Source organism: Acanthopagrus latus, chromosome 1, assembly GCF_904848185.1.
Source record: "Acanthopagrus latus isolate v.2019 chromosome 1, fAcaLat1.1, whole genome shotgun sequence".
Lineage (NCBI taxonomy): Eukaryota > Metazoa > Chordata > Actinopteri > Spariformes > Sparidae > Acanthopagrus > Acanthopagrus latus.
The window spans coordinates 11962067-11974959 of NC_051039.1; the positions used below are offsets into that span (position 1 = coordinate 11962067).

A 12893-nucleotide genomic window follows, 5' to 3' on the forward strand; every position below is an offset into this window, starting at 1 on the left:
GTTGTGCATTAGTCATGCTGTGGTAAATCCTAATTACATTTTATAACCTTTAGCCTTGATTTAACACAGAGAGCCGCCCAAACTAAAATAAGGCACGCAACTACAATAAAACACAATGCCATATGTTTTGATAACTAATTATGCATTACCAGCTCCTGATTTAGAAAACACACTTGCTTTATCAATGGTTTTGTCTTTGTCCGTTTAAGCAATGTTGATAAATCCATCTCCTGGCCCGAAATGTTATGCGGCATACTAATTAAAAATGGATAATGGAAGGCGAAAAATATACGCAAGGTTGATTTCAAAATCTATCTCATAGACGTGCACTATTTCATACATGCCCTGCTGAGTGCACCTCTGCACAAACATTTAACTGGAAGGAGAAATCATGAATCAATATGCAACAACCAAAGGACCAAGGGCCATTTATAAAGCTGTGCTCCCCGTTAATCTGACTCTCGGAGAGGGGAAAAGCTATTTCTATCTGTATCTCTCTCAATAATCACACCACAGAAATAACAAGGCTTCATTATTCACTCTTACTCACGTAATTACATCCCTGTCCTTTTCCTATCTGGGCAAAACAAGTTCCTGCAATACAGCTGACTAACACTCCTTAATCAGCATCACACCCTTCTGAAACAGTGTGTCACAAGTGCCACAGGAAGATGCCGAAGCCTTTTCAAAACTGTTGCATGATACCTTATTGAAACCATTTTTTAAAGCGTTGGTGTCTTTGTTGTGTTGAAATTGTTTGTGGCACAGATTTCATTATGAAATCATGTTTAGTATTACCTGGAATTCACGAAAAACAACTCCATCATTAGAAGGAATTTTATATCATGTTGTGCTGTGCCTTACTCTCTTTGGTTATACACCCATAAAAAAAAATAATTGCTTATTTTTGTGGACCAGACTGAAAAAAAAGGTGATTACAGAGAATCAAAGGGTTGTTTTCCTCTCAGCGATGGATGTGGTGTTCCATTTTATTGGAGATAAACAGTGGGGGAAAAAATGGAATTCCTTGATGAAATCAGCTTTGGAATTAAAGCCGATAAAGCCTCATTGGACCTGATCAATACCAATGTTTACACAGGACTTATCGCAATAACACCAAGTACATTTTTTTTCTTCACATAAACATAAAGAAGTCAACTGAGAGAATCAATTGCAAACATTCTGACCCTTAAGCAGAACCAATAAAGGACCTGGATCCAATAAAATCCAAATCAACTTCAAGCTCCACAACTTTTTCCTGCCTCCGAGCTCTGATGGCTCGATATTATCTGACAGAAGAAAGAACACAAGGCGAACACACTGTACGTAGAGGCTGGTCCTGACACAGTCTAACACCTGGGACATGCCACTGCAGACCGGAAGAGCCGATGCTGACTAAGAATAGGGACACCTCAACTTAATTAGCCTGATTAAATGAATGTGACTAAAAAAGGGGACCATGTATTATACATAACAGGATTAACACCAGTGTGATGGGTGGCTCCTTCAGGTCGCGCAGGAAGAAGCTCAGCCAAAGCAACAGCTGAGGCTGCAGAAACGTCGAGGAATGAATCTCAAGCGGTGCAGCACATGTTTCATACATAAATCTTAACATCCGAGTACCGTGCGGAAATAAATCCATGTGTGCATAAACAAACTTTGTGACTAGACTGGAAAATAAAAACACCCACATATTGTAGAGAAGAAAAATCTGTGCTGTGTGGTTTCTGGCCAAGTGGAACGGGTCTCAGTGGAGTGACGATGCTGGAACAATGGCTGCTGCTAATTACAGCAGGTACATATATATTCTTATTTGTCCCGGAGAGAGTTAGAGCGGTGCTACTAGAGCAGCTGGCTTTTCTGAAACTGGGCTGTGACACGTGGTGGGAGGAGGAAGATGGATCTCCCTGACATGCTTACGGGCAAGACACACTGACCTGATCCACATAAATAAGGAACAAAAGCATGAAAGAAAAAAGATTCTATGGGAATACAAAATGTTGCCTGTGTGGAAACAGGAAATAAGCCAACTGCAATGTTTTGACTCCTGGATAGGAAATAGATTGCACGGCTGGTATTACCGTCCAGTCTCGGCCCTATCACAGATAATAATAACACTTGTTGCCAAAATATACACTGATATGACATGATGAAGTCATTTTTTTTTCAGAACATAATGCAGAAAAACACGCTTGGGGTAGTTTTTAATTAATAAAAAAACAACTGTGACCTGATGTCATATACATCCAGCCTCCACTACATGTCCATACCTTTTTCACCAACATTTCAGGAATCACCTCCTCTCTGTCTACATCACAACCTACTATCAGGATTGGTACTGTGTCCCCTGCATCATGTAGCTTACTTACTTAAAGTATAATCTACATTTTGTTTATCATGATTTTATTTCATAGTGTTTACTTTTTATCCATCTTAATCTATGTCTGATGCTTCCATACAATAAGAACAACTCCACTAACATTAGGTGGCAGACCTAATGTATCTGTTCAGTAGACTGAAGACAATGAAAACCAGCAGTTAGTCTGAGACGTCACTGTTAAGCAACACTAGCAAAGCAACACAATGATAAAATAAGCAAAGCAGAAAGGAAATGTTAAATGTTACAGATACAGATGAAAATGACAACAGAAATAAAGAGGTTTGCCATTTTCATCAACGAACAGTTGTCTCCTCGGAAGTGATGCATTAAGTGTGACGTCAAGTGATTCAATCTATTCAGACACAATAAGGTAAGAGGAACATTTTTAAATACCAAAGACCTGATTTTTTGTGACACCAGCCAGACGCAAACAGCCAATTACTAACCACAGTTAAGCACCTATTTGCTCTAAATTGATGGTAATTATCAGTTCAAAGAGTCAAGGGCTGTGTAGATGAAGGTGGGTGTTTTAAATAGGATAGCAAGAGTTTCATCTTGGAGTTGATGAGTGGCACCCGATGCTGGATTTTAGTTTGCTTTAGTCTCATTAAGCAAAGAGGTTGAAAGCTAGTGAAATATTTATTCTGCTGTCGCAGGTAGCTCTGTCGAAATAAAACAAATATACTAAGCAGGACCTTAGCAAACACAAACAGGCAGAGCTGCAGTCTTGGCAGGGATGTTTGTATGAAAATGTGAGATGAATTAAGAAGTAAAAGCAAGACATAGCCAAGTTGCCTGCGTTGAACTTGAAATGGCTGGCAACCGTTTACGCTTCTATTATCAACACTTTCCAAAAATTACACTTTCCGTTCCAAAGATGACTCCCAAGACTTTAAAAGAGCGAACCTCTTCATATCTTGGCAACGTGTTTTCTAAAAAGCAAACCAAAAGCATCTTTGGATTGCAGATTGTTAAGTAAACAAGAACAAACTCCGAGTGAGCCAGTTGAAGAGATCCTTCATCCATGACAACCTTTGTTCCTTCTTTTCTGGGTGAAACTTTATTTTGGCTTTCCAGTAATCAGAGAGGGGACAGTGGCAAACAGTGCTAGACTGAAGAGCAGAGCACTAAAAGGTTTCTGATTAAAAGCTCCACTTCAGGAAATGAAAAGCCATCATACTGTAGCTGCACTGACATAAATAATTGCATGTTGGCATTTTCAGTTTCTGGGAGAAAAAAAAAAAATACTAAAAAAGATGTGGGAATGACATGTCTCTCTATGTGACGTGTGGTGCAGCGTCTCCGAAATTGGTTCATATTTTAAGACCAGAAGTGCAACGTTCAGACACATGGTGAAGTTCTGAGTGTGACAGAGCGAAGGGGGTGTCACACAATGTTTATGCTGTGTTAACCAGTGATGACTTCCTCTCAGTGCATCGTTAGAATTGAGAGGTGCTGGGTTACTATCCTGATTCTAACTATTGGTGAACTTAAAATGTATTGTTTCACCTTTAAGTCAAATAAAGTCTATATATATATATATATATATATATATATATATATATATATATATATATATATATATATATATATATATATATATATATATTTATTTATTTATAATATATACACACACTTGAGAGTCAGAACAACTCCAAAAGCCAAATGATGCTAAAAGTTTGTTGTTGTTGTTGTTTTTACACAGAACTGGATAATAACTCCTCTGACAGAAAATTATAATACAATGAATTGTCAGAGTTCAAATTTGATGAGATACTCATTGTGGCAGTGGGACTACATTAGTTTGATTCTCCATACTTTCATGGACTGAAGAGATTTTTTTCTTTCTAAAGCTTTAGAGTTTGCACACCAAATGTTATTGCTAATTACATTTTTCCTTGTGGGGAAAATGCATCTCATTTGTCTGTTGGATGGCTGATGTGTAAGTGGGGGGAAAAGTGATTTGATTTGCTTTAAAAAAAAGTCTCATGTGGAAACTGAAAACTGTGATTACAGTTTAACAATGCAAATCGCATGCACTCAGAAAAGAAGGATATTAAAACACTGCTATAATATGCTCATTACAACAGTGGGAAAATATGGTTACATTTGTGTGATTTTGCAGGATCACAAACAGGTCTTTTCTTGCTATACTTGTACAAGATTTGTCAAAAATCAGGAAAATCTTAAAAAGGTCAGTCACCTGCAATGCTTACGATACTCTCCTCATTAAAGAAATGGAAAACAAAACTGATGTTAAGGCACATTTGTTTTGTGTAAATTCTTCTGCTCACCCCGATGTGAAACGCTCCAGTGAAGTAATCCAAATTGGCCTGAATGAAACTGAGGTTTTTCAGGCCAAGCTCGGTGCTGCGACTCTGGGCTCTGACCAGTGACTCCTCTTTGTTCTCTATGAGGATGACCTTGAACACAAACAGAAGAAAAAAAAAAAGACTCACATCAGAGGAACTGGAGCAACCTGTGTGGCAAATTTAAGCTCAAAACACTGAGATCCACGTGGGACGGAACTCTCAATTGAAGCTCTCAAAATGAACAATCAACATAAACTTTCAATCAATCAGATCAATCAAAATGATAGTCAAGAGATTACAGGAGGCCTATTATTACATATATTGATTATTAGCAAAAATATTAGTGCTATATATAAGGTGACTGAAACGATCCATGAGTATTGTACAAATGCATCTAATGATGATGACGATGATGATGATTATTATCATTATCATCATCATCATCATCATTATCATTATTATTATTATTATTATTATTATTATTATTAATGATAATAATAATAACAACAATAATAATAATAATCATGATTATTATCAGCTGATGTATTGTTTTATCTATTAATTTTTTGTCTTTTAAATGTTAAACATAAAGACAAATAGAACTGCAGTGTGAAGTCAATTGCTTGGTTAGTCAATTCAAAGAGAATTAGCTAACCCTAACCCTAACCCTAACCCAACTATTTCGATAATCAATGAATCGTTTAAGTAATTTTCTAACCAAAAATTAGACACATTTGCTGCTTTCAGCCTCTTAAATTTAAGAGTTGTCTGCTTTTCATTGTCAATTATGATAGTAAATAAAGAGTCTTTTGATTGTGGACTGTTGGTTGGACAAAAGAAGCAATCTGAAGTTGTCATAATGAACTACGGAAAACTGTGAGGAGCATTTTCTCATCTTTTGGCCATTTTATAGTCTAAGAATTGAAAAAAAAAGCTAATCCGGCAGATTTATCAGTATTCGGAATTATTGTTAGATGCATCACCAACGATAAAAACTTGTCAAAAGTTTCCAAAGTCCTGTCAGTTTTGTCTGACAAAAAAAATATTAACTGATCTCGTACACAAACAAAAAGATCTGCACAAATACGCACATTACCTGGCAATCTGGAAGCGTGTGAGCCAGAACGATTCCTACATGACCCTGTGAGACAGAACAAAGAGAGAGAGAGATGCAAAACAGGATGTCCGCACATGTCAAAGACGGGGTTGACAGAGTTTATGATTAGTGCTGCCCTTTCCAACCAAAGTATTGACACGTTCTCCATGCAGCGCACACTGACCAACAACAACCGCAAAACCAGGAAGAGAGAGAGAACTGGTTCCCTCCTGCCAGATGCTAATGGAGCAGCGGTGTGACGCAGCCATGGTCAGGTGCAGTGATAATAAATATACATGCATGGCATCACTGATAGATGAACACACACATACCGTTCCACTGCAGAAATCCACAACGGTGTACCCCGGCCTCGCTAGCTCCGTAACCATGGCGACCAAGTTATTCAGCTGTTGCCTCTTCCTGGCTGCACGGATATTTGACATTTTCCCTGCAAAAAAAAGAGCACAAGTTTTCAGCTCATGTGAGGAGGAAGTGGAGGTTCGGGTTCAACAAGACAGTTAATCTGGGAACTCTATTAAAAAGGGAAAAAACAGAACTCTGCCAGAGAAGAGAGGTGTAAAACATGAACAGGATTTCTTTATGATTATAAAAATCTAGTTTCTGTCACCAGGTCGGCTCCAGTCAATATCAACACATGACAATAAACTCAACTTTTACCACATAAAGACGTCAGGATCCTTGTTTTTTACATTACACTAATGTCTTACTTCCCATTGCTGTCAGCGAGCACACAGCTAAGTGCTCAAATTTTGATTTACAATCAGCAATTTCAGGTAATGGTTATAGCACACAGATGAAAAGGCCTCCACTCTCTCATCAGCATGTTTCCAGCCAATTGCCAACTAGGGAGCGCAAACAATCTTTCAACATCATCAAAAGCGAGCCTGCCAGCCAAAAATCAAGTGTCCTCCGTGTTTGCGGCAGAACTTTCTGCTGCTGTGCGAGCAATATGTACCCCATTAACTCAAAGCACATTTCAGTCTCCTGCCTCTTCCTCTCCCGTCATCTGGCGCGCCACATCGGCGGTGATCCGCTGACGCGCTGTGCCGATGCCATCTCCGGTCCATAAATCTAGAGTGATGTGTGTTTCATTTACCCCTGAGTCATAGTTCCATATCAATGCGACTGGGATATCAAAAAAAATATATTATTCCTACACTTTCCTGCCCGCACTGCTTTGTATACGACGGCGGGGTTGGAGAGATGGGGAGAGAGACTTTTCATTCTGTCGATGTGAAATTTCATCGGGGCATTATTCAGGCCCGCACACTGTCTGTTACTGAGCAGATCCCAGTTGTAGGGATAGAGAAAGTGAGGGATGAATTTAAATACAGAGAAACAAGCAGTGAAATAATTGACAAGACTGTGCTCTTCATCTGAATGAGCAATTCACACGGGGGCAGGCAGTGCTATGTATCCACGAGAGGCTTCAGTATAGAGACCTTTTTGATGCATCGGAACACATTTAGATTTTAATTGCGAAGTGCGTTACAGAGTATGAAAAAAAAAAAAAGAAGAAAAAAAATCAGCAGGGCAAAGATTGACAGTGTGGGCGCGTATCCAAGATGGGGTGAATGTAAACAGCTCGGCCTCTTCACATTAAAAGTTCCACATCTTGAGAACACACTCCATCAGCTTCACTTTGCTTGAACAGCAAGCATCGATGACGTGAACACAGAGTACACATTTCATCGTCCTCGAACGTCTGCACGTTGAGACCAGAACAGCTTGATCCAGGATGTCGTGGTGAGGACAGGTCTCAGTAAAGATGTGGCCACAACAGTCTCAGATTTCCTGCTGTTTGGCCAGCTCAACTCCCGTTTGTCCAGTTCATTTTCCAGCGACCGGACACGAGCCAGGAGCACTCTTACATCCAAGCTGGATCAGCATGGCATCCTGGATCTCTCCTCCCTGGTGCGGTCCAGCTGGTCAGATTGGATGGTCTGAAAAGATGCCAATCATTTCATCGTCCACTGCACTTAATCCAAACCGGCTCTTTCTTCTCCAGTGCTTCTGAATGTATCTCTGTCAAAGGTGATGCTCGTTTCATCAATAAACCTGAAAGAGTTACAAATGCAAAAATGAGGCGCTGCTGGCCTTTTCATCTGCATCTGAGTCTCTTCCTTCCTGAAAACAGCTGCCTGCAGCAATGATGCTATGACAGCAGTGTGACCAAACCAAAGCTGCGAAGTGCTGGGCCAGATAATCGAAACAATGAGCTGAAAGACGCTACAAAGCTTGTGTTTCTCATCATAGCCGCTTAAAGGCCTGAAGGTTTATCGCAAAACCTGATTTATAAAAAAGCCTTCAACTTTAACAGTTTTTGCCAAATATTCTGATTCCCAAACTTTCACTGGAAACTTGGTGACTTGTTTTGTCCATATAGCTGTGAGTGGGCAAAGCTCATTTCAGCGAGCGTGTGTGTAACTCTGCACAACGGCTCGAAGGTGTGCAGAGCAACATGAGTCAAGACAGGACAAAAAGTGCAAAAGGGCGTATGCAGTATTTCTCATTCCAAAAAATTATTCCATTTCATTTATATATTATTATATATTTAAACAAATCATTGTTTGGTAAAAAGGTCAGCCACACGGCTTAAGGTCAAACCCATAAACCACATAGGACTGAGTGGGTGGCAGCAGAGGAGCTAAACACATGCCAGTGGAGCTCGCGACTTGTTTTCAATTTCATTATTTGAGATGGTTTCAGGGTAAATAGCAATCCTGAGAGAGGTCTTTAAAAGGTCATGGCGCGGTTCACCGTAATTGCGTCAAATTCACTCAATTTGAGACGAACACCGCAAAGTCTGTGTCAAACACTGTTGAGGTCAAAACGCCTCAAGTTGTATAAAAAGAAAAACAAAGAGTGGGAACACGCTGTCCAGAAGACTAAACATTTCCATATAAGTTTAATGATGCAAATAACACGAAGCTTGTTTCATAGTGTCTTCAAATGTTCTTGAGCAGGTGGATGTTTGTGCAGTATATTCACTTTAACCTTTAAAGCACACACTGAAGGGAAAAGAGGTAAAAAAACATGTCCCTTATTATAGTTTTGTTTTCGGGAAATGCGTTGGAAGATAGGAGAGGGGCAGAAAAATCAATATCTTAATCAAAGAAACAAATGGTTATAGTTTTAACTTGCATTACCATTATCATCAACATCCTCAAAGAGAATTTATTTTCAACCTGCAGCATTATTTCAGGTTTCATTTAGTCTCGTCATTCTGCATTAACACAGCTTAAAGCCCAGATACACTGACTCACTGTTAAATATTTAACACCTAATCAACATGTTGATCTTCACCGGCTGTCACTTTCCTTTTAATTACAGATGGAGACGAGTATTGAATTTTGGAAATTCTGGGCTGCGTCCTGTTTTTTTTTGGTTTTTTTCTCCAGTGACTGTAAGATGAGACTTGTTGATGCTGTTATCTGGGAAACCGCTTCATTCGCCTCTCAATCTGTTCTGCTGTATGACACGTATTAAGTTCCAGACAAGACGTGTCCCTTGACCCTGCCGCTCTCCTAACAGGCCGTGGACCCAGGTAATGAGCCCACAAGGTAATACCCCTACATTGCTTCTCCGCTAAGGGGGTCACGCAGATACGACTCGCAGGACAGCACCTCCCCCCGGGGTCTTCATGAGACCTCATCAGCTGTCTGTCAGGGAGCTCTCTGCGCTGAATTGCGATCCACTTGTCAGACAGAATGTGAAACCCCCGGATTATGTTCAATGATGAGGTTCCTGAATGTTGAATGGCCACTGTTGTCAGTCATTCCTTTATTTCCTTACATGGCAAACACAGTATGGGTATGGCTATGGTTGCAGCCCTGTCATGATATGAAAATTAGCAATTATCTTTCTCATCTATGGTGTTAAATTCTCAACATCAAAAACAGCCTCTAGCGTCCGGGTTTACTTCTTGGCTATGTGACCTATTTAATATACAAAGTATATGCCCATGATTTCCTGCTTGGTCCATACACTTTGCATTGTGATGATATCATTGATTATTATATTGCTATCCTCAGCTCGAGTAAAGCTTTACAGATAGGAAACCACCATGGATCCAAAATTCACAATTCAAAAAAACAAAAACAAAGTACAGCTGAGGCTGATGGGAACATCATTACTTTTGCTCGCATTTGGTAGTAAACATAAGAATCGGACGCTTGATGAAAAAGTCGAGGGATCATCTTTGTCTGTCTAACTCATCCTCTTGAAACCGTGAATGCTTGACCAGAATTTTACGCAAATCCATTCAAAAAAACGTCCTCCTTCTTGTGGCACTGCAGGGAAAGCAATTAGTGTCCTTCAGGGGACAGTGTGTATGTGAATCATCTCTGTGACCCTCTGCAGGTGGCCCTGCCACAGCTGCTACCCTTCAAGAAGGAAATAAATCTGCAGCGTCTCAGTCACAGTTATCACCGTCCAAGTATTAGTCACCAGCAATGGAAGAGTTTTATCAATGCAGAACACGGAGCCAGGGCTTCTGATTGAAGGATATTCTCTCTATTAAATAAGTGAAATTGTTACACAACTTTGTATTTCCCAGCTGAAGAATTAGCTTCACTGCCTGATAATGACCATGAACACAACCAAGGGGCCAGAATAAAGTGACTAAAATGCAACCGAGAGGGAAAACAATCACAGACCACCTAATTCACAGAGAGCTCAGACGGAGAGAGGCCTATCTGCACAGTGATCCCCCCCCGCCCCACACACACACACACTTTTTCTCATGCATCCCAACTAGATCGACTGTCTTCCAGCCACTTTATAAACAGACGCAGCAATCACAGGTATGACGGGAACTGCCTGCAACTGTCATCTAGCCTGGCACAAACGATCGCCCATGAGAGGAGTTGCTGACAGGTGGACATTAAACTCTCCTTCTCTGTTATTACTCGCATCACACCGTACGTACTAGACTAACAATGAGCTCCAATGTTTTAGCAATTAGTCAGGCATCGTCTTATTTTTTGTTGCCTAAAGCTGTATGTAAATATGAACCTGCTAATAAAGCTGCATAAATTATCACTGAAGGGACGAACATTGCAACATATTAGGGCTAAATCTGAGGACATGTACTGGGCAGGGGAAAAAAGCTGGAATCCAAACTGGAACTTGGCATCATGGAACCGAAATCGTCTGTTTGTATTAGACAAACAATTACAGTGAAACAAACTGGCAAAGGAAATAGGATGTTTGGCCAACTCTACTTGAATAATAAAATCTTATTTTCTTGCAAAAAAAACCAAACTAATTCAATAAATCCACCAGCGTGTCCTTGGAAACTGCATTAGGAACAAATGGGATTATCTCATCAAACAGTGTTTCTTGTTTTAAGGGTTAAAAAGCCTCACATTAACAAGTCAAGCCTTTTTCCAGTATACCAAAGGACACACTCAACCAATGACTGTATGTTTGTTTCTCTTGAAATCAGCTTTTCATGCATCTTGATAAAAACATTCTGCAGGCGTTTCAATCTGCCTGCGTTTCTTTGCACCATACAGAACATACTTGCTAGTCTCAGTTCAAGTCTTTCTTTGCAAATATGTAATTACTTTCTTGTTCACGCGTATGTTTCCTTGACCTCTCGGCTGATTCAACCGTTGATCTGTTTCATTGGTTTGAATCTGATAAGGGCTCGTGTTTTCTCCTGAGATACTTTTGTATTTAACCTCCTTCCACAGTTTGATGTGACCCGAAAGCAGCACATACTGACTGTGGAGGCGGTGTTTATGAACGGGGTCACGGACGCCGTCCCACCTGGATAACAACAAGCACAAAGCCAGAGGTGACAGAACTGGTAAGGGGGGGCGGGGGGAGGGGGGGGCTTGGTGTCGAAGAAACAAGATTTTTGTTTTCCCAGCAGGTCGACTCTGCCTTGACATCGCCCAGCGCTCAGCTAGGAGAAAACACTCTGTGGCTGCATCATCGGGGGGAGACTGTGGATCCATTAGCTCCTTTGTCCTCTGCTGCTAAAAGGTGCCGACCGCTGCTGCTGCTGCTGCAGCTGCTGCCGCTGCCGCTGGCACTGAGCCCCGATCTGCTCCTTTTTCTCCCTGATGCTGCAAAAATGCCCAGGGCCTTATCAAGCAGGCCCATCACACAGATTATAATGTAAACACTCAGCTGTAGCAAGGGGAGCCCCCTCTGTTTGGTCTCTGCAGGATCCAACAGCTAATGTCTCTCAGAGGACATCCTGGTTTTCAGAGCAAACATACAGACGGCTGGTTAATTTTTTTTATTCATGATTTCATGATTGAATGAATCGCATAGATTGTGTGGCGATCCTGGTCCGCGTATATTGTTGTAATTATTGTAAGACTTGTAAAAGAGAGAGCAGGGGTTGAAAAATATTTGTATTCACAACAGTACATGTTCTGTTTGAACTGAGAAAGCAGCTCTTCTGTTACAGCTGAACATGTGTTTTATAAAGGATTAATTGTAGCTTTTGTGTTCGTACAAAGTTCCCATGACTCCACCTACAGCGAGCGTGAAGACCCAGTAGTAGTAATGGATTAAACAGTCTCACGATTATGTAATTAGATTACAAAAAATATATATATTAAAAGCATCTCAAATTACAATTGAAGAGATTTGTAATTAGAGTACGTGTATCTTATTCATTGACATTTCTGATCCCATGAATGAGTATAGTATGTTTCGACAATAAAGTTACTCCTCTAAGATTGCCAGTTTTGTTAATGACGACATAACCTCATCATTTTTTTAACGATGATAATAGAGTTTTTCTTTCGTTTTGTCTACATTGAAAACGGAGGGTTTAATCATTTTGATTGAAGTGCTCCTCTTGTGTTTCAAGACAAAAGTTCTCAATGTGACCGTTGATTAAAAAACAGCAGCAACCACGGTGGCACTCTGAGTGCAAACCTCTGCCAAGGCCCAACAGTCCCCTTTGATTTAATCAATCCTAATCCAATAACACATTTCAGAGCCCTGTATCATTTAAGATTAAAAGAAATTTAAATCCTCAAGATACAGATTTTGATTTGGCTGCAGATCAAAATGCACTCACTCATAGTTGCATGTTAAAGAAAGGGAGAAAAAAATA

The 12893-nt window shown here is 40.2% G+C and overlaps 1 protein-coding gene across 2 annotated transcripts in view; it reads right to left on the reverse strand.

Annotated features, from left to right (window-relative positions):
- gstcd (glutathione S-transferase, C-terminal domain containing) overlaps window positions 1–12893 on the reverse strand; it is a 56757-nt gene that overhangs the window by 11884 nt on the left and 31980 nt on the right. For both annotated transcript variants that reach the window (XM_037094767.1, XM_037094757.1), the window contains exons 6-8: window positions 6121–6236; window positions 5789–5833; window positions 4675–4803 (exon numbers count right to left, since the gene is read on the reverse strand). In XM_037094767.1, the coding sequence (XP_036950662.1) occupies window positions 4675–4803; window positions 5789–5833; window positions 6121–6236 (290 nt within the window). The remainder of the gene's footprint in view (window positions 1–4674; window positions 4804–5788; window positions 5834–6120; window positions 6237–12893) is intronic.